This window comes from Hesperophylax consimilis, chromosome 3 (genome assembly GCF_061612785.1).
Source record: "Hesperophylax consimilis isolate HC1 chromosome 3, BYU_Hcon_1.0, whole genome shotgun sequence".
NCBI classification, from domain to species: domain Eukaryota; kingdom Metazoa; phylum Arthropoda; class Insecta; order Trichoptera; family Limnephilidae; genus Hesperophylax; species Hesperophylax consimilis.
In genome coordinates, this window is record NC_142838.1 from 35,256,806 (window position 1) to 35,284,090 (window position 27,285).

Genomic DNA, 27,285 nt, shown 5'->3' on the forward strand with positions numbered 1-27,285 from the left:
GCGCTTAACTAACCCACAGCTATAAATTAACCCTAACCACCCATGTCATTTCAATGCCACTGATACCATTTCCAATGTGTTAAGTTTGCGGTAAAAAATGCAACCAGATCAAACACTTTGCAGACGGGCGGACGGGTGAAGATCCACGAGGATGCCAATGGGAGCATCCGAGTGTCGGGGGTGACTCTGAAGCCGGTGGGAAGTGCTGCCGAGGCCATGCAATGCCTGAGGCTGGGAGCGCTCTCCAGGACCACGGCGGCCACCGGCATGAACACGCACTCCAGTAGGAGTCACGCAGTGTTCACGCTGCATGTGAAACAGCAGAGACTTGTGAGGGTTGAGGTATGTTGAATGATATAACACTCTTGTTAAATATCCCTTCATGCAACCTTTCAACTGTGATTGGGACAGTGTTTTTTTAAAGTGAATGAAAGTTTATTTATTGTTATTAAGTTTAATTTGTAGAACTCCATTTTATTTTTTTATTTTTTATATATACAATAATATTATTATTGGGTTTATAAAAACAGTTTATTTTTAAACAAGTTCTGCTGTGTAATTATTATTACGCGTAACAGCTGTTTCGCCCTCTGAAGGCATTATCAAACTGTGGGTAGCCCACTTACAGACGATACATTTATATTATTTCTAGGTAGGTATTTTTATTTCATTTACTGATTTCTTAATTGATTTCTAAGTAAAATATTAAAAATTATTAATGGTTATTACCCCAGCAAAGTTTCCCCAATTAGTGTAATGTTTAAATTTGACTGAATGTCTTTATGTTAGTTATTCCCAAACGATGACTCACAGGGTTATTTTAATAGCATAATTAAGTACTTCATAGTGCACTCATATTTGCATTAGGTTTGAAGATATCTAGTAGGGGTGAACGAATTATATTTGTTTGTTCATTAATTAGAATAGCTTTCGGATTATTAGAGTTTTTGTTAATTTCTAATGCAACGCTGTTTATGTTGGACAAACGGGCCGGTCCTTTAACACTAGGTTTAAAGAACATATAAGATCTTTTAAAAATAATAATAAAATACAATCTCAATTTGCCAAACATCTCCTAGATGAAAATCACTCACTTAATGATAATAATAAACCAACTCCGTTACACGTACTAAATAAAGGCCGTAAACTGAATCTTTTAGAGCAATTAGAAATTAACAAAAACTCTAATAATCCGAAAGCTATTCTAATTAATGAACAAACAAATATAATTCGTTCACCCCTACTAGATATCTTCAAACCTAATGCAAATATGAGTGCACTATGAAGTACTTAATTATGCTATTAAAATAACCCTATGAGTCATCGTTTGGGAATAACTAACATAAAGACATTCAGTCAAATTTAAACATTACACTAATTGGGGAAACTTTGCTGGGGTAATAACCATTAATAATTTTTAATATTTTACTTAGAAATCAATTAAGAAATCAGTAAATGAAATAAAAATACCTACCTAGAAATAATATAAATGTATCGTCTGTAAGTGGGCTACCCACAGTTTGATAATGCCTTCAGAGGGCGAAACAGCTGTCACGCGTAATAATAATTACACAGCAGAACTTGTTTAAAAATAAACTGTTTTTATAAACCCAATAATAATATTATTGTATATATAAAAAAAAAAAAAAATAAAAAAAAAAAAAAAATAAAAAAAAAAATAAAAAAAAAAAAAAAAAATGAATGAAAGTTATAAAATTATTTACTTTGGTTGGACATCAGTATGTATGAACTAAATATTTATTGTTAATATTACTTTCCTGAACTTAAGTATGAGCTAATCTGGTAGACAACAAATATTATGTTTTAATTATAATATGTAACCAAATGCACTTCAGATAAAAAATCTTAACTTGCAAAACTATGAGCCTACGTCTATGCAAAAATCCTCTATCTAAATCTACCAACAAACAAGGGCTTTCTTTGACTTGGTGGCTTTTCGCTGTGTGCTCACAATGTAATCAGTAAAGTGTACAATACAAAGTCGTTGTTTTATTGGATAAATAAAATAATTCACTGTCCATTGTCGACATAACTTCTGAAATGAGATCCTTTGTTATTGCAATTAGTATTATTGTAATCGCTTTGTAAAAATGTTATGATATTAAGCCTATTTCACTGTAGTAAAGCAAATGATGGTATTTATTTTCTAATGATTTTAAATGTGTTTCATTTCAGGATTTAGATTGTGATGGAGACGGTAACGTAGACCCAACAACTGAGTTTGAAACCCTCACAGCCAAGTTCCATTTTGTTGATTTAGCTGGCTCTGAACGACTAAAAAGAACTGGTAAACTATATTTCGTTACTAACTTCATTAAGGCGATGCACTACGTATTGTAATATTTTAAATTGAGCCGCTATCAATAACAACCCTTACGTAGATGGCGATAAGGTTTAAATTCCCGCTTAACACCATCCGCCTGTTTTGATTTATGCAAGAAAAAAACATGGCCAAAAAGTGCCTTTTATTTTATTTTGTGGATGTTCACGCATAAATATTTAATTTTTTTTCGATCATTTATAAATAACTTAATTTGCCACATTATACAATAAAATCATAACCGAAAATGGGTTCGTAAGTAGGAGATTTTGAACATTAAAGCAGTTTTCATAGGCCTTTACATAATTTTTTTCTGGGCTTATAAAAAGACTTCTCTAAAAAATACTCGAATATTTCAAAGGCCAAGATGTATTCTACTCGCAGTATTTAATTAAAGCATCTGAAACGTTTCTAGGCGACCAAATTTTCAAACCAAAAGCACATGATTTTGCATTACTACGTATGGCATCGCCTTAATCTTACTTACAAAATCTAGTTTTCTTACCATACCTACAATAACTATCACATTGTTTGCTGTACATATTGCCGACCTCTGACTACTCCCCAGCTGAGCATTTGTTTTTTTTTTACTTAAGTTTTATATAAATAATCTTTTAAGTTATTTATAATATTCTATTGATGTTTTTATTTGAAAGTTGGTGTTCATGTTAAGTATTTGTTTGTGTTAATTGTGTTTATAAATTGATTTAATTTATGCTAGGTGCTACCGGTGATCGTGCCAAAGAGGGAATTTCAATTAATTGCGGCCTGTTAGCTTTAGGAAATGTGATATCGGCTCTGGGGGACAAGTCCAAAAGGGCTTCCCATGTGCCTTACAGGGACTCGAAACTCACCAGGCTTCTTCAGGATTCTCTCGGAGGTAATTCACTTTTCAATCTTTGAGTTCACACCGCTCGCATGTTTGATCTGGTTATATACTATAATACTGATACTAATGTATCCTTTGACAGGTAACAGTCAGACTGTGATGATAGCCTGCATTTCCCCCAGTGATCGAGACTTCATGGAAACATTGAACACGTTGAAATACGCAAACCGAGCGAGGAATATTAAGAATAAGATAGTTGTCAACCAGGACAAGAGTTCAAGAACAATATCACTTCTTAGACAAGAAATTGCACAGCTGCAGTTGGAGCTTTTGGAATTCAAACAGGTAAAAAATATTCATACACTGCAAAACACCATACATATATGCAGTGCTTTTTTTTCCATTTAACGCGGTGGAACGGCGTTCCGGCACCTTTTTTCACGGTTTTATTTAAAAATTAATTAAACGAAAAAATATTTGCGCTTAAGTAATTACAATAATAATTCGTTAAAATGATAATAGTGAAGTAACCGTATAGTTTAAATAGCAAACCTGCGTATGTAACTAGCTTCATACGTATGTCTTTGCGTATTATGATTTTGACAGTTTGACGCATTTATTTATGGTTTGACGTTTATCGCATGGCGGCATCTGCGTATATTTTTATTTACGTTTGTTTAGTCAGTTTGTGTTACGATTACGTGTTGTTTTATATATTATTTAGTGCAACTCCAAGTTTAAATATGAAAAAAATTTCCTGTTACTTCTCAACCACCGGCAGCGGCGCCGATTCCGTAAATAAAAAGCTCAAAACAGTAACAGAAACGATGACAGAAGATATGGAAATATCGGTACATGTAGATGTTCCTGAATCATCTCGAGCTGATCTCGGGGATCAAGGTCGAACTCAAAACGATTGGCCAGACTGCTGGTCATTAGATCAAAAAAACGATTTTTGCTCAAAAAACGAATGGTTGAACGTACACAAAATGAAACTTGGCTGCACAATTTGCAGAAACGTTGGAACTCTTGGAACTGAAACGACAATGGGAATGAAAATATCCAAAGAATGGGCCAATAATGAAATTACGTATTCTGGGAAAGAGAGGAAGCTACAATTGGGGTCACTTCGAAAAAAAATTTTCGATCACAGAGGATCTATTGCACACAAAGCAGCGTTAAAAATCATTTCTGAAGCCAAAAATAAGCGGATTGAAAATACTTTTTTAAAATCGTTATCTCGCGAAAAAGTAATAACAGCAAACATTTTTCGAACTGCATATAAAGTAGCTAAGGAAAATCAATCATTCAATATGTTTGAAAGTGAAATTAATCTCCAAGAACTAAATGGGATCGAAATGGGTCATATTCTCCATTCCACTAACGCATGTATCAACATTGTAAATCATATATGTGATGAAATGAGAAAAAATGTTTTCAAAGAAATTGTTCAGTCGAAAAATATAATTTCTTTGATAATTGATGAGTCTACCACCATAAGCCAAAAAACCACCCTCATTGTGTATGTTCGATGCTGTGTCGAAAGTGTTGGAATGAATTCACCAATTAATTTGTTTTTGGATTTGATTGAACTTAAAGACGTAACGGCAAAAGGAATATTTGAATCATTACTCCAATCTCTTGATTTATATGGGATGACAGAAGAATATTTAAAAAAATATTTAGTTTCGGTTGCATGCGACGGCGCTGCTGTGATGTTAGGTTCTAAAAATGGAGTGAAAAAATTGCTGACAGAAAAATTTCCTTCAATTATAGTTTGGCATTGTGCTAATCACAGGTTAGAATTATCAGTAAGTGATGTTGTAAAGAAAATTTCAGGGATCAATAGATTCAAATCATTTATTGATAAACTTTATGTTTTATACCATGCGTCGCCGAAAAATAATAGAGAGTTGCATTTATGTGCAGAATCACTAGGCGTTGAGGTACTGAAAATCGGAAGAGTTTTAAGTACCCGTTGGGTGGCATCTAGTTTTCGTTCAGTTTCGGCTGTGTGGAATAATTATGAATCCCTTGTGCGTCATTTTGAAGAAGCGATGAATGACCCTACAAGAGATAAAAATGACAAGTGTACTTACAGTGGCTTAAAGAACAAAATAACATCAACAGCATTTTTATTGGATCTAGCATTGATGTGCGACGCTCTCCAAGAATTGTCGGAACTTAGTTTGGATCTACAAAATCGCAATGTGAACCTTTACATTGCAAATCGAAAAATAAATGAACTCGTTCAAGTTTTTGAAGAAAGAAAACAGAATTTTGGACCCTATTATAAATGTGCTGCAGCTGCTATAAGCAATCTGCATTTTCGTGGAGTTTTACTTCACGAAAAAGTTTCTAAAAATGATCCTCCTATTGATCCGAAAATATTTTATTCCACGTTGAAAACGTCGATTGAAAAAAGGCTGCTAGATAATAAAGATGTCGAGTTTGCACTTTGGGCTCGCGTACTTGACCAAAAATATTGGCCTGAAGACATTGATAATCGGTTGACATTTGGAGAGATGGAAATTAGAAACATTTCGATCAGGCTACAACTAGATGAACGAGAAATGATTCGTGGATTTCGCGAATACATTCTCGAAAAGACATATTCTGAAAAACTCTTGCGTTTGGTATATGCTCTGAATTCTATTCCCATTTCTTCAAGTGAATGTGAACGGGGGTTTTCGCAAATGAATCTTATTATTACCCCAACAAGAGCTTCGTTAAACACTAAAACAGTTTCGGCACTCTTGTTCATCAAACTCGTGGGACCACCCTTGACACTTTTCGATCCTTCAAAATATGTTGATAGGTGGTTACTTAAAGGAAGACATTCGGCCTTAGACTCTAACACTAAGAAAAGGAATCGAGATGATGTATCAGACGAGAATTGGAAAAAACTTTGGAAATCACTCTAAACTTTTATTCAAGTTCATAAATAAATACATTACATATGTATTTACAATTATATTTTAAATTTAGTATTATTTGTAAAATATATTTCAAATATAATGTATGTATTTTATTGTTTCTGTAGCTTAGTCTTCACTAAAATAAAAAAATAAATATCGTAAAAATCAACCTTTTTTTGTTCGCTTCGTGGCATAGCTCCTTTAAATTTCATTTAAGTGACATTTGAATATAATTTTATTTAGTAAAAAGATTGACATGAAGTGAGTTCCGGCACCTTTTTTTTTTAAAAAAAAGCCCTGCATATATGAACCTAGAAACAAAATGGCTTACTGACCGGGATTCAGAATATTCCTTTGAACTGAGAAGTTGGTCCATTTCTAGGTTTAGAAGATGAAAGTTTGTTTCTTTATTTTCAATTTTTCCGATTTTATGTCCGGGTTAAATCTTCCCCATAGGAAAAACTAAACCCTTCCACACACTTTTCCACAAATGATTATCTAGTCAATCAACATTATGCAAGTGCATTTGTTACGTAATACAAGTTACCCTATAAAAAGGATGCACACTAGCCCCAATTTCCCCTCACTAGTTGCGACACACGCGACCAGATGGTCGAAATACGTGATCGACTTGGACCACCCACACTGCTCGCGGTCAACACGGGCGGCCCTAAGCGCGCTTCGGCAGTGCAAATCCGACCTTGGTCTTAGCAACACGGTCGCTCACAATGGCGAAAACCCCTCGCGGGCATGGCTTGCATGATTACGCAATAACGGACGCGATCTCGTTCCAGTTTAACTAGATACATTTCGCCATCAAACTAGCAGTCATGTTTATTATCTCGGTTCGAACTAAACTCAATGGAGTCCCGTTCTCGTGTAAAATCCCGAGTGCATATTACCACACCATCAGTACCGCTGCCTTTTAAGCGCGGGAAACCTGGGTCAACATGATGTACCACATCTCAAGGCGAATCGTAAGCTTTCAACCTTCCCCCTTTTCTTGTGTTCAATTCTCGTAAATTCATGTAGAATCCACGCTTTATCTGGTCGTCACAAATTAGTAGAGAGAGTTAGTAGGGAGATCTATGTCAACCTGTATTTCTCGAGACAATTAATATACCTTGTGCCTTACTACTCATGTGTAATTATTGTGTGATAAACCTACCCTTTGACCTCCTAACCGATGGACGAGCCTGATGACCAAAGAAGCTGCCCGCCCCTGATAGTACACGAGCCTCATCTCTCTACCATTTTATCTGAGCTTAGCCAATTTAATAACCAGGTTCGATTCCCGGTTTAACCAATACTTAGCACTGGCGCAAAAACGTGGTTTTTTTTTTGGTAATTAATCGTCCATCGGGAGGTCAAATTGGAAATAATCTTGTACTCCTTCACTCTGTTTTCATGCCTTGTTTTGTATTAACCTTTGAATAACAATGTTTTCTTCCAATAAATCTTAGCTATTCTACAAACCATCGCGTCAAATTTAAAACAACCGTGTCACATTAAAACCATTCGGTGTCAAATTACAAGTTTTACGAATCGTCACTCGACAAAATTTTAAGTACCGGTATTCCATCACAAGGTGCGCAACCAACATTTACTTCTTTTCGGACATCTCAAACATCACATAGTGATCCAAAACCACAATGGTTTACTTTCCAAGTGCAACTATTAGAGAGAATGAACTACAATAATCTACAATTCAACAGTTTCAAATCTTGTACATGATACAAAATAAATTCCTTGTTAGTGGAGCCATAAGCCAGCATCGTTCTGCAAAATACATAGACAAGGAAAACTAACGCCCTTCTGTCATTTGATAATTCCGCTTTATATGTAATAAAGGTGGGTAGAGTATCCTTTTTGAAAGAAAAGTCTTGAAAGCCGACTTACCCTTTACATATAATTGAGATTCGCGATTGACGTAAACCCGGACCCTCGGCGCTTCTCCGCAATGGCCTGTCGATTGTCCAAGGGAAAGGGAATCTTTACGAGTAAATAACCAAACACTGGTTCTGCTTAAATTCAGACAATTTGTCTCGAATCACAAACAACCCTCCAATTAATTGTTGAAAGAAACAAACAATACTCTCTCGAAATCTGCACTTTGAAATTTTTTTTTTCGGAAGAAATTTTTTTCAAAAATTTTCTTCACTCATCTAGGACTTTGAACTTTTTCGGAAATTTTTTTCAAAACGCACAATCTCAGGGACTTTTCCACTAAAATTGCAAGGAGACCCCTGGCCGTTTTTTTCTCAAATCAAAGACTTGGAAATTTTTTTTCAAAAATTTTCTTCACTCATCTAGGACTTTGAAATTTTTTCGGAAATTTTTTTCAAAACACACAATCTCAGGGACTTTTCCACTAAAATTGCAAGGAAACCCCTGGCCGTTTTTGTTTTCACAAATCAAAGACTTGGAAATTTTTTTCAAAAATTTTCTTCACTCATCTAGGACAAAAGCGCACTATCTCAGGAATTTTTTCCATCAAAAACACAAGGAAACCGCTGGCCATTTTTTTTTTCCATAATTGAAACTTTTTCGGAAATTTTCAAAAACGCACAATCTCAGGGATTTTTCCATCAAAAACACAAGGAAACCGCTGGCCATTTTTTTTCCATAATTGAAACTTTGAAAATTTTTTGGAAATTTTTCAAAAGCGCACTATCTCAGGGATTTTTCCATCAAAAACACAAGGAAACCGCTGGCCATTTTTTTTCCATACTAGGACTTTGAAAAATTTCACAAAATTCTTCACCAACCATCACAAGCAAACCCCTGGTATTTTTTTTTGAAAAACAACCAGCCACACACTCAGATAATTCTTTTTCTTCTCACAAAGTTTAAAACTTCCACAAAATGAATCCTCAAAACAACACCTTAGGCATAATAGCCAACATCTGCTCTCAAAGTACTCAAAGTTTAGAAAAGGAATTAAAAGACAGGAATATTTCTCCTTTCAACAAAACCAAAAACGTCCTGATTAAGTACGCAGCATTTCATAACAGGAAATACATAAAAGGGCTGCAATTTCAACCCGGCATTATAATCTCTGACACAAACAGATACAATCTACGCAGGAAACATGTCACCTTTAAGGAAAACGACACAGTTTGGAGACGCAACAACACACTTTCGCAAGGTGCTTTGTACTTCTCTGCAAAACTAGCTCCTCGCTTTGTTAAAGCAAAAGTACTGAGAAAAATCTCAGATGTAGTGTATACCCTATCGGACGCCTCTGGTAAACACATCGGTAACTACCACGTGAAAGATATTGTCAAACTAGGAAGTGTGGACACAATGGACACCACCTTCACTAGGACACTACACTCATAACTAACAAACTTTTGGCTCTACCTTTGTCCCACGAGATTTGGCCCTCGTGCAGACAAACAGCATGTCCTATCGCGTAAGTTTCATATAAAAACTCGCATTTCGACCTCTGCAAGGTAACCTTCTCATTTTTTCTAAAAACACAGAAGTGTCAACTGTGGCTTTTAATCATTTCTCACCCATACATGTACTACTATGCTCTTTTGTATAAACCTTTTGTTATTTTTGTTTCTTTGTCACACCTCACCGTGTAATGTATATAAATTGTACTCATATTTTGTACATATTCTTCTCTGGAACTGATCATTCCAGTCAAGAGACTTTTTCCACCTCCAAAACGATTGATGCTCCCGGAGTCATGACCCTGGACATCAGTTGTCAGTCGTCACCATTCTGACACTTACGACACTAAATACATAACTATTTTTTGTCATAACTACCACAAAAGTCACGTACAACATTGTATGTAAATGTTTTTTTAACTCTCTCATGTTCTCTGTTATTCACATTGTTTTTCACATTGTTCTTTCACATTTGTTCGTCACATTTGTTCCAATGGGTTCCATCGTACTTATAACAATGACCCTTTGCAACATACACCCAATTGAGGTGAATTTTCTACCCCTGTAACTTGTAATCATAATGCGTGTGTAAATTCCAGTTTGGTATCGTCATTTGATTCATGTTTACAAAGGTGTAACAATAAAAGTTACAATTACCTTTTTTAAAGTTTTTTCAGTTTTGTCTAAAAAATTGAATGGCGCTCAATATTCCCATTTGCTCTAATTTGTTGTTTTTTCAGAATTTGATATTGACACGTCAATTCTGAAAAAGGTTGTTGTAAAGGAGAACAAACGCCGTTTTGTCCTCCTCATCAATAACAATAACACCTTTCGGTCACATTGAGTATGTAAAGTCTTAAGATCTCAACTTTCTGACCCCAATTTGTTATATTATGTACTATATTTTGACTTAAATGACATTAATTTGCCTTGTCAAATACACCGAGCCAGGTCACTTATATTAAGTCATCCTGTGTCTCTAGGTGCCTCTTGTATCTACTTGTAACATAAAGTTCACAACATTCGTGTTTGTGGCAATTTTGGCAACACCAAGTGTGTTCCCCGTTTTGTGTTTGGTCATTTTAAGTAAGTAAAACCCTAAAAGGTCTTAAATAAACCACTACAAACCTTTTTGTAAGCAAAGAGTGAGTAAAACCGAGTAGGTCTCTTTTGCTATATGTATGTCTTGTCTAAGACATCCTTATAGGCATATGTTTTGTATTATTGCCAACTTAAAGCATAAACCCAACCAAAGGTTATGCCATCTCAACATTTTGTAAGCAAAGAGTTAGTAAAACCAAATAGGTCTCTTCTGCTATACTGTGTGTCTCGCGTAAGACATCTTTAGGCATATGTCTCGTATTATTGCCAACTAAACGCATAAACCCAACCAAAGGTTATGCCATCGTCTTTTTGATAATACCAATAGCCACTACTTGATTGTTTTTGACATTGTGTATGTATCTTTTTTCCGGTATTGAAATGGTACTTTTTTATTATTGAACGTTGATATGTTATTTTCATGATACATGAGAATGTTACAATATCCACCATGAGACGAGGGATCGTTATAAAATCTAACGCTATACATGAGAATGTTATAATATCTACCGTGATACGAGAAGTTCGTTATAATTACTTTTTTACTGGCTTACATATACTGTGGCCAAAGAGATAATTTGTTCCATAAATGGTTATAAATATCTATGTTGTACCGTCCTTTCAATACTAGGGTTCTTTCGTAATTCGTTCAATTTCTACATGAGACGTGGAAACGTTATAATATTTACCATGATTCGTGCGAACGATACAATATCTTGTTGTTGTTTTCTTTAAATAAGTTGACACTATGTACTTGTTCTACCAGACGTAGATCATTTTACCCTGACTTGTCGCCCTTAATTGGGACCCTTTTGTATAACTCATGACACTGAGGGAAATGTCCTTCACTGTAGTGAAATTTTTTGTTCTCTTCAAACAAACATGAAGCTGTGCATTCAGCAAATTTTTTACGCTAACTGATACCTGTGGACTTCTTGTCAAGCGGACCCAAGAACCATCCACTATCCATTGACCATGGACTAGCCATCAGCTTCACTTTTGTTTATGAGGTATCGTGTCGTGGGAGTTAATTGAGACAGTGACACAAAACCACCTAACTCGTTGTCTGGGAGACGAATAAGAAAAACTCCCAGGTTTGTGAAGCTTGAGCAAGGGTCTGTCATGTTCTCACAAACTGTAGAAGATTAAAAACGACCCCTAATCTTTCACCAAATACACGTGAAAGATTAGATTGTTATTACTGTGTATTCTCCTTCACCTTTTCATCAAATTCATGTATATGTGTAAAGAGTTAGGAAATTTGCTGGTTGATATATTTCGTCCTCACATGGAGATCGAATTGAGAATTAGCTCAGTCACTATCAATTTTCGCTGCTCAAACCCTCCATCCTTCACCCTTCCATCAAACTCATGTATATTTGTAAAGAGCTAAGAAATCTGCTGGTTGACCACATTTCGTTCTCTGAAAAAGATCGAACGGAGAATCAGCTCCATCACCAGCAGACCTTCTCGCTCAACGCCATTTTTTCCTCATCCCTCATTATTCTTGAGGTTAATTTCATGAATCTGGAAGGTGTACCCTACGCACATAGCGTATCGTCTGTCTTTAAGACAATCTTTATCCATGAAGTCTGCTTCAAAAACTTCCTCTTCACCCCATTCCTAGGTAATCAACACATTTCTTGTAATTTTGAAAGTCGTAAGTTGTTATCGCTCAAGCGCTAACACCGGCCATGGAAGGCCAACTTCTTTCAGAAACTTGGTGTTACTACGGCACAACCACCTACCTGTACCTTGTAAATCAAATAGGTAACCTCACGCCAGTCGTGATAGTTTTTTTGTCTCCCCAATCTCGGGATACTCATGGTATAGTCAGCATAATAGATCTCTCTCTACTCTCTCCTCTCTAACCAACAACGTTTTTTGTCTTTTTGTCTTTTCTCTTGAACACAATTTGTTTCTCTCCAAACGTTTTTTCATCATTGGTCTACCAGGCAGGTAAACTTCAAGAATTTTGACTATAATAATAACCTGTCCCCGGATTAAAAAGAAGACCAGCAGCCCTCCTCATCACCTGCAAGCTGAGCTTCACTTCTTTGCCGCCTTCACTTCCATCACTCACTTCTCTCCAATCTCTGCGTACCAAAAACACCCGACCGCACCCAAATTAGGTGTGAGTCGTGCGTGCAGTAGCAAATCAAGTTGTCTCATCATTCAAACCACATTCAAAAGAACCAACCTCAGAGCATGCCAGCTCAAGGTTAGCTATGTTCCTGCAAATCAACTACTTGCCATTGTGCAATCAACCACCTGCCGTTTGTACAAATCAACCACTTGCCATTGTGCAATCAACTACTTGCCATTGTGCAATCAACCACCTGCCGTTGTGCAATCAACTATTTGCCGTTTGAGCAACAACCACTTGCCGTTGTGCAATCAACTATTTGCCGTTGTGCAATCAACCACTTGCCATTGTGCAATCAACTACTTGCCATTGTGCAATCAACCACTTGCCATTTGTACAGATCAACTACTTGCCGTCGTACAATCAACTACGGGCCATTGTACAAATCAACCACTTGCCGATGCGCAAACTCAACATAATAGCCATCACACGCATCGATCATCAATCAACTTACTGGTATTACTCCATGTCTTTACCAACTTCACTTCACCTTGACAACCACTGCCCCACCACATCAGCATAATGGAATTCACGCTGGTACAACATCAGAACCCGGACACTTCTGGCCCTCAGCATCACCATCTCTCAACCACAACCAAGAAGCACAGTTCAATTTCTATGGCCCTAGTGATACTTGAGTGCAATCTCAAATGGGTCAAGTTACAGTGAAAGTGTAACTTAAATAACTTCAGTGAAATTACGTCTACTTGGTACTCAACAAACACTACGCTCTTCAAACTTAGCTTACAGACCAATGAAATTTTAGAGTCAGGTTGTTGTCTTTTCATCACTGCATAACCTTGTATGTTGTTCTTGTCATCACTGCATAACCTTGTATGTTGTCTTTTCATCACTGCATAAACTTGTATGTTGTTCTTGTCATCTCTGCATAACCTTGTATGTTGTCTTTTCATCACTGCATAAACTTGTATGTTGTTCTTGTCATCTCTGCATAACCTTGTATGTTGTTCTTGTCATCACTGCATAACCTTGTATTTTGTCTTTTCACCATTGCATAACCATATTTTTTTTTTCTCTTTGTTTTTTTTGCAAATCAACACTGTTTTTTTCTCTCTCTACTCACCTCACGACAAGATGAAGAGGATTTTTAGTGCCTAAAGCTTCATTACCACGTCGCCTTTTACTGGCGGAGGGGGAATGTGTTACGTAATACAAGTTACCCTATAAAAAGGATGCACACTAGCCCCAATTTCCCCTCACTAGTTGCGACACACGCGACCAGATGGTCGAAATACGTGATCGACTTGGACCACCCACACTGCTCGCGGTCAACACGGGCGGCCCTAAGCGCGCTTCGGCAGTGCAAATCCGACCTTGGTCTTAGCAACACGGTCGCTCACAATGGCGAAAACCCCTCGCGGGCATGGCTTGCATGATTACGCAATAACGGACGCGATCTCGTTCCAGTTTAACTAGATACATTTCGCCATCAAACTAGCAGTCATGTTTATTATCTCGGTTCGAACTAAACTCAATGGAGTCCCGTTCTCGTGTAAAATCCCGAGTGCATATTACCACACCATCAGTACCGCTGCCTTTTAAGCGCGGGAAACCTGGGTCAACATGATGTACCACATCTCAAGGCGAATCGTAAGCTTTCAACCTTCCCCCTTTTCTTGTGTTCAATTCTCGTAAATTCATGTAGAATCCACGCTTTATCTGGTCGTCACAAATTAGTAGAGAGAGTTAGTAGGGAGATCTATGTCAACCTGTATTTCTCGAGACAATTAATATACCTTGTGCCTTACTACTCATGTGTAATTATTGTGTGATAAACCTACCCTTTGACCTCCTAACCGATGGACGAGCCTGATGACCAAAGAAGCTGCCCGCCCCTGATAGTACACGAGCCTCATCTCTCTACCATTTTATCTGAGCTTAGCCAATTTAATAACCAGGTTCGATTCCCGGTTTAACCATACATAGCACATTATATAAGCAAAATAAATACAAAACAATACAAGAACAACACGTCAACTCACCAGAGATCAAATGGGAAAATAATTCACCGATTCCAGATATTTTCATATCAGAGGGTTCGGCTCGGTAGAACTCCTAACAGGGCCTATAAATCCTACTGATCCCTCAACATAAATATTTAAAAAATTAACAATTATAATATTAAATAATAATAATTAAATTAAACTGTTTCATTATAATTTACAGGGTAAAAGGGTAATATCTGAAAATGGCGAGGAAGGCATCAACGACATGTTCCACGAAAACACCGTTCTTTCCAGTGAACTCAACAATCTACGCACACGTGTTAAAGCCATGCAGGGAACCATAGATCAACTATCACAAAACAACAGCGAGCTCCTTGCAGAGAGAGCCATATCTTCCTGGATCAAATCCGAGGGCGAACACGGCACAGAAAGCGGAGTTACTGAAATGATTCAGAAATACCACAGGGAGATTGAAGACCTCAGAGCAAAGTTACTAGAAGCTAATACAATGTATGATCTGTTAAAGAAAAATAATATAGCTTCGGCTAGGCACAGTCATATGAGTAAGAGTTTGATTTTAAGCCCGGACGTGTCTCTCTTGAATACTTCGTCCACAGTTCTGAATAATGCGAAGAGGGAGTTATATAAAGAGAAGGAGTTGTTGGCACGTTCCATGGGGGAGATGGAGTTCAACAGGAAGATGAGCCACAGCACCCTAGCCAGCGGGACAGAGATCGGGGAAAGGGAGGGGGCGGAAGGGATGAGTGGGGGTGAGAGCGGAGAGTCAGATGATTCAGATTCTGAAGACGATACTGATTCAGAAAATAAAGGTAAAAAGACAAATTAATTGAAATAGATTAGTCAGTTGTTAGAAAATCAGCTCTATGCTAAAATGTTCAAATTGAAATTTTTAGTGTATTATTCTGTTTAAAATGTTTTATCAAAACTAAGTAATGATTTTTTTAATGTGCGTGGGCGAATTCAAAACCAAACGTATAAAAATCTTTAACGCTCAATGCATTTTATCGTGAATATCTTGGCACCTCAGCGGTTAATACATATAACCCTTTGTAACCGGCATAAAAATTCCGAATTGTAATGGGCCACACCAGTAATGCTCTTAGTTATGATCCCCAAGGGCTGGGCGAGACTTACTTGTTGAAACACGTGCGTGTGGAGGTACCATATATAAGCAGCTCCCGCACATTCGATAGACATCGGTTCCATTTTCAAAAACATTAATTTTCTCTCAGGATTTTTTCAAAGACAAATTCACTCTCGTATCATCGCGGTTGTAAAGGGATTACACCGAATATTACATTTTTATTTTTATTATCAAAATGACCAATCCTTTGCAAAAATGTGATAATTACTAGTTACCGTTTTCAGCAGTGTCGAAAGTCAATATGTACTTCTTTCCAATTCATAATAAATCTTTTTTTTTGATCTCCAGTGGTAGCCCTTCTGGGAGTGGAACTGGCCTCCCTCAGCGGCGACATCGACACCAAGCAGCGACTGATTGAGGAGCTGGAGCTGTCACAGCGAAGACTGCACTCTATGCGGAGACACTACGAGGACAAGCTCATGGCACTGCACACTCAGATCAAGCTCACGCAGGAGGAGCGAGACAAGGTCTTGGCCAGCTACGGTGAGATATCTCTTAGTATATTTACTAATCGTACAAAGCTATCACACATTTAACAAAATAATTTATTGTATAGGTTAATTAACCCTATCCCTGCGGGAGACGCACGCCTGCGACGCACTGTACATGCCCTGTACGCGGGTGGCACATCTGTGCGACGCAAAGTTTCTTCGGCGTTATGGGTATGAAACATGCTTGAGCACGGTAAAACTTATACTCCTAAAAAATCTCACATCTTTACACTACTGACATCTTACGATATTTATCCATAATACGTATCCTAATCATGGATACAAAGATTTGAAGGGATCTTCCAACTCAGAGCGAAAAATGAATCAGTTTGAATTCTTCCCGCGTCTTTACACACGTTATTGCGCAGGCGCATTTTATAAGGATCTCAAACAGAGACGCTCGTCGTGTAGATTACATTGTTTTATCGAATTATTGTTTGCTTTTTCGTGGATATGAACTATTTTAATTACAGTGTACATTCATCTGATTTATCATATTTTAAAATAAGTTCAGTTACATACATTCATTCAAACTTTTGAAGAAATATAAAATTTCGTCAGTGTTAGATTATTTTCAAATAAAGATACGTGGTTAAAACTTTTTTTTAGTGAAAAATCAAGTGTAAAGTTGTACAAGTTTGACTTTTTATCAATTTTTGAAAGTATTTTTATTGCCAAAATACAAAATGTCGGGTCGTGGTCTTAATGACGAAGAAATATTTGGTGCTACTTTAGAAATAGATTCCGATTTTGAAATAAGTGACAGTGACGTCGATAATAATTGCGAAGCTGCTGAAATACATGATTCTGCCGTTATGCGTTGAGAACTGTTTCAAAATTTATCACGATAAAAAAATATATTAAGTGATACATATTTACGGTGATATAATAACAGAAAAATTATTTCATTATTTTTGTAAATTTAAGTGTAGTTATTTTTTATTATATGAACCTTTTTAAGTGTGTCAATATTTCATGTATCCAGTCAAACGCGACATCGCACCCATAAATCAACCACTTACATCGCACCACAGTTGAAGAGCTCTACTCCGGTTTGTTTATGCATGTGTATCGTTATCCTTGAAATATTATCATGGCGGCCCGGGTATACCATATCAGTTACATTATGAATATATACTTCGAATTTTTATCAAGTCCCATTGATGTTCGGATTGTTTATTTATACTTGAAAAGATAATTCAAGACATAAGCGACGTATTTTTTAAAACAAATTTTAAAATCCATGCGTGATTATTGTTTAAAGTCATAAATTAGATTGATGATAAATAGCCCCGCGTGTGAACGAAGTGATACAAATTTATGACGCATAGAAAAGGTTAAAAAGCATGCCTGGGAAATATTTCTTCAACGTCCTGTATCTGTGATTTCTCCACCAGAAAATGTTTCGACGTCCTCTGTGGCAAAGCAATAAGCTGTTTAACCTGCTAAGCTTAATCTAAAATTCGCAGGTTCAAATTTGGGCATAGGCAGTGAAAGTATTGGTTCTTTCACACATACTCGTTATTAAAATTGCATCTCATTCTTAGGTGAAAGAAACTTTTCTAAAAACATTGCTAGAAATAACTTTAGCTATGTTTTGTGACCAAATCTGGACATCTATACACTTGCCAACCTTCCTCTTCCACACCTCTTCTCTTAAGTTTCTTCAATTTTACAACATTCCCCAAATTGAGGATGATGTAGTCTCACTGTATCCGGGTAGCTCCAGCGACCTGAAAGCTTCAGCCGTAGTCGTCGCCACGACTTGTTCAAGTTACCACACGGCAGAACAGATGTTCTAGCACAGCTTTACAAGAGGGATGGTGCTATTTAAGGAAATATCTTAATTAAAACAGTACATTTATTTAATGACTCTTTAAATAACCTTAAATGTTAAAATATTGTACTGTAAAACTAGTTTCAGAGTGTGCCAGACTTATGAATTGCCAGATTAGTGAGATTCTCCAGTACTCATTTACAATGTTGGTTGTGGATTTGTAGGCAACACCCAAACGGCCCAGCCCTCGGAGAAGGTGAAGCGCGTGAAGGACGAGTATGAGAGGAAGCTGGGCGATATGCAGCGCGAGATGAAGCGGCTGCAAGCGGCGCAAAAGGAGCACGCCAAGCTGCTACGCGCACAAGCCTCCTGCGACAATCAGATACGCTCCATGAAGAACGAGCTTGCCGATATGAAGAGGAATAAGGTACAATTATGAAAAATTTTAAATGTTCTGCCACTGAGAGCTCAGTTGTAACCCCCTTTTCTCATACATTTATTGTTCTTGAGAAAGAGAATCAACGATTTGCCTATTTTGTAATAATTGTGAGATTCAGATTTACATAGCAAAGTGAATTTATTCCACATTGCATTAAAAAACTTCAACTGTTATCACTAGGTTTACACACTTTTGTACAAAATTGAACCTAGTTAAAGATTACTATGCAACTGTACATCTCCAAACTATGAAAGTTTGGGAACAACTGTCGCAATTTCTACATCTTTAAATAGCTAAAATCATTATCATGTCATTTGACCTCTTCCACAAAATATTCTGTATGTGCTCAAAATCCCTAACCATTTTTCTTCAGTCCTCAGTCCTTTCCGTCCTGCTGTGTAATCATGTTTTATAGACTTTAAAAGAAAGCTACTGTCACTTTCAAGATTAAGATAGGTAGGTAGGTAAAACATATTTTAATATCCCACCAGAACTAGTCACAATCCATCTTATCTGAAACTAATCATTCCTCCAGGTTAAGTTGCTCAACAAGATGAAGGAAGAATCGGCACGCCACAAGCAGGCAGAGAGCATCCGCAACCGCGAAATTGCACAGTTGCGCAAGGTGACACGCAAGGACGCCAACACCATCAAGTCATTGGAGGCCGAGAAGCGCCTTAAGGAGCAGGTGCTGAAGAGAAAGCAGGAGGAGGTGACTGCCCTGAGGAAGGGAAACAGGCAGACTATGAGCAACAAGGTGGCCGGAAGGCGACCAGGTAATCTAGCGCTTTTATTAACATTTTAGTAAAAACAACTCCTCGCAAATGTTTTTTCTGCTTTGGCAGTTAATTTTCAAAGTGCTTCAATTTAAGCCATGAGATTTAGCTTATTTATTTACTAACGGACCATGTCCAATTACAACACATTACATATTACACAATATTAATACAAGGAGAAATGTTACAATACAGGATAATCCAAAAATTACAGCTATGACAAAAATAGGGCACAAAAATAATTATGTCAGTGACAGACCATGCTATAAGCGCGCTATATTCTTTTGGCTTGGCCTATTTACTTACAGACCTTTTCACTAAGTGTTATATCTGCCTTACTTTGTAGATTTAAGTGTTGGGAACTCTTTGTTAAAAAGTAAAAGGTTCTACTTATAATTGTGTTTATTTACGTTACAAATAATAGGTCTGGATTTAGCTACACTGTTCATTACCCGAGGGTTGGTAATTCTCAGGTTCGAGAAGCTTGTTCCCTGTCAATCTCATCTCACAAGTAATTGTTACACTCTAGCGACATCTGTCGGACTCTGGAGTAAGCTTTATGACTAGCGCCATCTATCGCTTAAATACTCAACTTTACTACCATACATCACACCAAGCATAAATTATTCTGTAAAGGAAGTAAGTCTGTACCAGCTGAGAGTATCAAATTTGATCCGTCCGACTGGTAGCTTAGCATCCTATCATCTGAGCTATCGGCCTATAATTGCCCTCCCAATCTGTTGATGCTTTGCACCTGTAGAAATTATTCAAGAAACAGACATCTTTGTGTTATTTTTCATTAGGAGTAGTAGAGAATGAGTTTCTAACCCCCAATACGATTTTTGTCATTCCAGAGAAAGCATTTTCACCAAAATCCGCAAAGAGCAAATGGCAGAATATTGAGAAGAACATCAGCAAGGTGGCCCTGAACAAGCAGGCCGTTGGGGATCTGGAGCGAGACATGGAGCGCCACCTAGTGGAGAGGGAGTTCCTGGGCAAGGAAATGGAGAGGCTGAAGCAGCGGAGGAACCAGGCGGTGATGAACCGATTCGATACCATTGACATTGATAATGAACTGGACACTGTTAAGTCTAACATCGAGTATCTCCAGGATAGTATAGCGGAAACGCAGCATCAAATCATGCAAATGGAAGAAACAAAGGTAAATTCATTCAAATATTTATTGATTGTAATTTGTAAGTTCACTTGCGATCCATATTGAAAATACAACCCCAAAAATATTTGCATATTTACAGTTCACTTTTCTTTTACAATGTGTTGTTCTCTTCCTCTCCTGTTTATTATTTAAAAATGAAACTATTTCAATATTTTCACAACACACTTCTCTAACCCCCAACCTTAAATTTTTTCTTAACCTCAATGTTTTCCCTCCATAAAAATTAGCTGTCAAAAAACTTCTTTCCTTTGGTTTATTACACTTTAAAAAAAGAACACATTAAAATATTGAGAAAAATCTAATAGGAAAGTACCTACCCCGTAGTCAATAAAAAAAAATTCAAATTTAATAGTTAAGTACCTAGAAGTCATTCAAGGTGTAAGATAATTCAACTAATAAGGGTGCAACAAATAACTTTGATAAATAATAGCAATTTATTTTTCAGGATACACCGGAACAAGGTGATATCCAGATCCTGATGAACCAAATACAGGATCTAGGAGAGGCCCGATACATTCTAGACAAACTGTACAACCTCACCATCAACCAGATGTACGAGGCCACCCACAAGGAGATGCAGCTCAAGGACAGCCAGGCCAAGCTGCAAGAGGTTGATTACTTTGTCCTAACTTACCTATTCATTATATCGCCATACATTCTATTCCTTATTCTCACGCTTTTCGACAAAAAATAATTTACCATGTTTCGGCCCAACACACCCAAAACAAAATTGTATAGGTACTTTTATGCATAAATTTTAAATACAGATATATTTCTTATTATTTGTTACATTGTACTTATAGGCATTCATAATATTGTATCCTTTATTGCTTTTTTATATTGTATCTTTTATTTTGTTTCATGTGGATTGTAAACAATCTTCGTACATTATTTTGTTTACTTTTTACAGATATTTTCGCTATCTTCACACCTCTTGCGTTAGAATTGTTTAGTTCCATTGTAAAAACTGATAATTTTATACTTTGTATTTTTATATATTATAATATATTTGTTTACTTTATTTTTATTGTTGTTTTCTCTCATTTTTACCAAAATGTATACAATTTGAATTAGAAATCACCAAACGTAAGTCTCTATAATACATTGTGCACATATTTTGTCAATAAAATAACCAGAGGTGTGGAGTTGTGAAGTTGATTAACTATTTCTTTATTATTATGCGTAGTAAATTTTGAAACATTTTTGTATCTTCTTTAGCTTTTCTCTTTATATTTACAAATATTGTACATATGTAGGTACTATTATTTTATGCTCTAATATATTTTTCCAACGTGTTTAATTATTTTTACAAGCTTTTTTGTGTTTTTTTATAAATCAACATTTTAAGTTTTTTTAGTTAATTTTTTATTTATTCTGCTTTGGTGTATTTATTACTTGTGTGACAGCTGTTTGTAATACATTGTCAAATGGAGGTAAAAGCCAGACTGACAATATATTTATAGTAATATTATGGCTATTCAAAAACATTAACAAATTTTATGTAAATACCCAACCTTTTTAAAACATTTTGTATCAGATTAATAACATTTAGAAGTGTCTATTTCAATCTGCGAAAAAGAAAATAATGCATTTTAATAGCTATTTCGTTCAAATGAATATACTGATAATTTATCGTCTTTGTTCATGTCGTGTTAACACGAAACAGGTTTTTTTTGTTATTTTTTTACCCTTTCTTTAAAAATAATATTGAGTTAAATAAAAGAAGAAAATAAACTGACCCAAAAATTATTTTCATGCATTATATCACATCAATAGTAATGGCCGCCAAATGAACAAAACAAATTTTTCTATTTTAATTTAAACGAAATAGCTATTGAAATGCATTATTTCGTTTCTCGGGAGACTGAAAGTGATACTTCTCACTGTAATCAAACTGATACAAAGAGTTGTATTAAATAATTTGTGCGTGTTAAGGATGTCCAGCTTATGTATGTATGTTGTTATAAAACCTCTATGTATTTTGTGATTTATTAAGTTGATGTATTAATATTTTAGATCCAGTCGGAGAGCGGGCATCAGCAAACAGTGTTGAGACAAATGTTGGCGGAAAAGAACAACAGCGAAATGTTGGGCCTGATTCCTGCCTCCAGTTCGGGCTCCACCATTTGCTACAACAACAATGAGATCAGCTCCGGAACATCCACTCGATCTGTCTCCCCAGTTGACAGGTAATACATTTTTTTAATTAACATACGTCGAAAAACAGATTTTGAATAATATATAGTTACCATATAGTAGCCATGGGATCACAATCATATCCATAACATCAATAATTCCTAATGAAATTGATTTGATTGAACCTTTTTAAATATTGAAATTATTTCTTGGACAGATAATCAATTTCATTGGCCTGTCTCCCCAGACAGGACCAGGCCCCTGCCTAGGAGTCAAAAGGTCTAATGTAAATTGGTGACATTGGTTTTCTTTCAAATCAGTATAGATCATGCTTCTAGGGATTCTGTTCAGTGATAAAACCCAAAAATACAAAAACTTTTACTTAACCCATTCCTTCCGAGCTACCATAATTTAGGGCAGCTATCTTAGAAGTCCTTCCAAGGGCTGCCATAATCTAGGGCAGTTATCTTGCCTTCCTTCCGGGCTGCCATAATTTATGTCTCTCGACAAAACATTTGTTTTTATGTAAATAGTAAGTATGCAATGCATCTTACAAATTAAAAAAATATATATAATTTAATTTGTTTTGTGTTAAAAAATGTACATATTTGCATTAAATAAGTACAAAATTATCTCATTTTTAAAACATCACTAAACTCAGAACAAGTTCGCAAAAAAATTAATTCAGTTGCTTTGGTCAGTTTTAGTCAAAATAACTTCAGATAGGATGGGTTAAAAATTCTCATTTGTAAGGAGTATTTATCATATCTTCCCAGACAACTCTTCAATAATTTGACGTCTTCTTCTCTTTCAGTCGTAAATGTATCCAGTTTTGAATGCACATACATAGATCCGAAGCAGGCAGTGCTCTTTAAGTCATCAGCTCATCCTGTGACCTGTTTCTCTACCTCTTTTTAACACCATCTAATTTTATTTAAACATTAACATTTTTTCTCATCTTTTATGTTGTCATTCCAGCTCCCTTGTGCAGCTTATGGCTCAGTACGCCAGGCAGCAGAATGGCAGCAATCAATTTGAGGACCTGGTGGGAGTGCCCTCCCTGCCCTCACCTCCCGCCCTCGCCCCCGCCCAAGCCCCCGTCCCCCCACAGCGCTCCTCGCCCCAAGGGCAGGCCTTCGAGAGGAACGCGGGGGGACGCGGGTCTGTACGGCTGCGCGAGATTGGCGTGTTTGGCAAGTCTGACAAGGACAAGGCCAGGGACCCCGTCATGACACAGTCCATGGGTGGGGAGATTGAGACTTCGCCCCGCGGCCAGCCTCTGGCCAGGGTGCCCAGCGCACCGGGATCTCTCAAGTAAATATGATTGATAAATCTACTAATTTTTCTTTCATAATCTCAGTGGCATCCCGCACAATGTGTTAATGGATTTAATTTTGATATTATTGTACTCTCATAGGTTAATTAAGTAACAGTCATGATATAAATTTCATATGAAATATGTATTAACTAATTTAATTGTCTTTAGAGATGCATTAATATAAAATAGCACTTAACACGTCAGTGTATTCTATCATTGACTTCTTAAGTCCCGTACTGATCCGTGAGTTGTAACCGTAACCATTACCATAAATCATCATGATGTATACATAGCTCGCGGCGAGCCGACGACTTGTCAGTTTTGCCGCCAGTCAAAGGGAGTGGTAGACGCTGGCTCGCCCTTATCGTTACAGTGGTGTGGACATCACGTACACTAGAGCCTGGTTAATGTGTCGGCAACGGTTACATTACAGCTTGCAGATGATCACGAGGCTTTATGACCTGATCTCATATTCACCAACTTAGCTATAAATATTTTATTCTCAAATCATCAAAAACTTCAATATTTTAATATCTTATTAATCATTTTTATATCAATCAAAAGCAATACGGTTCTAGTCACAAATTCATAATCATTTCCATTGCTTTGTATTTCTGTTTTAAGTAATTGTATTATAAATGTTTTTAACGCAAAACTATATATTTTTAGAAATGCTTTTCTAAATATTGGCCCCTCTGTACATCTTGATAGATATTGTTGTGTATTTGTTAAATATGTATTTATATTAATAACAAATCTACACAATATTATGATGCTTTGTGCTAACTGCTCTAGATTTGTTTTTTTAAGAAAAATCTAAATATTGAAGGTTAAATTTGAAATATCGTACTTTGAAATGATAAATTAGCACCTTTTTTCTTCATTGTAATATGTCTTCTGCGTATGTGAAGCAAGCACATACGTGAACAACGCATGTATGTGTATCTGCACGTACGTGAATCAATGCACGTATTGGCACGCATTCCTGTAGCACTTGTTTGTTTTGTGTGTGTGAGCAGAGGGCTGATGCCGCAGCGCAGTTTATCCACGGCGGGGAATGCGGATGACATGACGCGGCCGTCGCCGTTCCTCCCGCGCAAGACGTATTATAACATTAACAGTTCCGACATTCCGTCGCTCATTTCACCGCGCTCGGCTCGGCGGACATTCCCCGATCGTCCGGGCGGCTTCACCATGCAACATCCACTCATCGGGAAACCCGGATCCATGTGAGTACTTCAACATTCATACCCCCAAAGACCAACAACATACATTACCCCAGCTATATTTTTTTACATGCCATTTCATGAATTTCTTTACAACGCTATGTGGCTGTCGCGGTACGCAAATGTCGCATATGTGATTCGTGAAGTCGAAATGATAGATATCGATAGATTGTGTTGTGAAAGGTTAATTAAGTTACATTTTTGAGATAATAACTCTACAGTTTGTCATTTTGTCACACACTGCGTGAATTAATTCCGCCATTCCCTTTACTCTACACTTTTCTGTTTTTTTTTATTTTGTAGCCTTTTATAAAATATTCGGAAAATTTGATATGTATTTCAAATAAGTATTGCAAAGTTATTCTTAAATTTCAAATCCCAGGTTTACAGGATAAAAACTAAGCCCCAATTGTTTTGCAGAAATTCAAATTTTTTCAAACATTGTCATCAAATGGCCATTCAGCGCCATTTTATTTTTTTTTTCAGTTGAAAGATTCCTAAACCCGTTTCAGCTTTTGAACAAATTGTGATCAGCAGACGAGATTAACGATCATATTGTCAACCTTGTAAACTTATTATAATTTGATAGAAAGTTGAAACGCACCTAGAATCAGCGTTTAATGGGGATCTTTCAAGTGTCAAAAAAAAAACAAAATGGTGCGGAATGGCTATTTGATGACATCGTTACATAAGAATTTCTTCAAAATGACTGGTTTGCTACTGTTGAGTAACAGATCTGCAAGATAACCTACATTAAAATGGCACTTCGATATCATTACTCTAAATATCCATGAATCTCAAAAATTACTCAAATATTTCTTTTAATTATAGGCTATACTCACCTTATCAAAATTCAGAATACTACCTCCATCAAAAATTGAAGTCAAAAATTTCGGTGTCCCATAAATAACGCCCTTGCGATTTCCATAGCAATCACTAGTACCTAATTTACACACGTGAACATGACACTGATTTTAATGTCTACCTTAGACTGACAAAGAGAACAATGTTCAAAAGCGAATGAACACTACGCACCATGATATGCACAATCAAAACATTCTAATAAATTATTTAATATTGTTTCAATAATTTCAGTAATTTTTATTTTATTTATTAAATGGATTACACAGTAAACAAAAAAAAAATATTAAGTGGAAAGAAACAAGCAATCTCTCAAAACATTTTGATATCTTGATTATGCCCATCCCTATTACACTATTTTACACACAAAATTTAATCTTTGCAGCTATTTAAAATAATGAAATAATGTTACATCAGGGCATGCATTTTACAAAATTACACAACACTATATGAGTATCGTTGTACACCCTTCTTCTTGCCAAATGCACCGTAGATTTGTAAATAAATAAGAGGTATTACATTTACAATGAAAATCGAGAATGTACCAAAAATCTTAAACTTCAATTTTTTTAAATTGGTTAAAGTTTTGTTGTATTTTTTTACCGCTTTTCAATGAAGATGCTTTCTTGTATTTGCATGTGTGTATAATTTTGAGTGCATGATCTGTATGTGTATGTGTGTCTTTGATATATTTTTGTTATCTTTATACTTATATTATTTTTTCGTTATTCAAATATTTAAAAATGAATAAAATGTGTTGATTCACTGACTTATTTATTTAAATCGGTTGTGAAAACGCTACAAATAAAGAGCATTACTTGGGCAAAACCAACATTTATTACATTTTCTGTGTAAAAATACACATATTATTAGATAGATCATACACCGTTTAAATCTCGGCAAGTTGTGCCGAGTCGTTAGAGGTTTTTTGTTAATCCATTTTACGTGAAGGCAAAAATAGCGAAGCCAGGTAGTTTCCCAAGAACTATGGCTTTTGACTGTGAATCGTGCCGTATGTAAGTTTTATATAATCATTGATTTTACGTAGAAAAATCGAAAGAGAGAGAGAGAGAGAGAGAGAAAATTATTTATGGAAGTTGAAATTTATAAAAGAGACATAAAAATATGAGAGAGTAAACTTTTGATGTGTGATAATATAGAACATAAAATTGAAAGTGGTGGGTTATATAATAATCTCGGAAACTGATAAATTTTT

At 36.2% G+C, this 27,285-nt stretch overlaps 1 protein-coding gene across 2 annotated transcripts in view; it reads left to right on the forward strand.

The window, feature by feature from the left end:
- Klp31E (kinesin-like protein 31E) overlaps window positions 1–27,285 on the forward strand; it is a 173,473-nt gene that overhangs the window by 129,911 nt on the left and 16,277 nt on the right. For both annotated transcript variants that reach the window (XM_089650551.1, XM_089650557.1), the window contains exons 5-17: window positions 124–342; window positions 2,197–2,308; window positions 3,063–3,221; window positions 3,313–3,515; window positions 14,924–15,533; window positions 16,157–16,351; window positions 18,361–18,563; window positions 19,111–19,351; window positions 20,206–20,513; window positions 20,974–21,138; window positions 22,545–22,717; window positions 23,643–23,978; window positions 25,002–25,211. In XM_089650551.1, coding sequence (XP_089506677.1) covers window positions 124–342; window positions 2,197–2,308; window positions 3,063–3,221; window positions 3,313–3,515; window positions 14,924–15,533; window positions 16,157–16,351; window positions 18,361–18,563; window positions 19,111–19,351; window positions 20,206–20,513; window positions 20,974–21,138; window positions 22,545–22,717; window positions 23,643–23,978; window positions 25,002–25,211 — 3,134 coding nt within the window. The remainder of the gene's footprint in view (window positions 1–123; window positions 343–2,196; window positions 2,309–3,062; window positions 3,222–3,312; window positions 3,516–14,923; window positions 15,534–16,156; window positions 16,352–18,360; window positions 18,564–19,110; window positions 19,352–20,205; window positions 20,514–20,973; window positions 21,139–22,544; window positions 22,718–23,642; window positions 23,979–25,001; window positions 25,212–27,285) is intronic.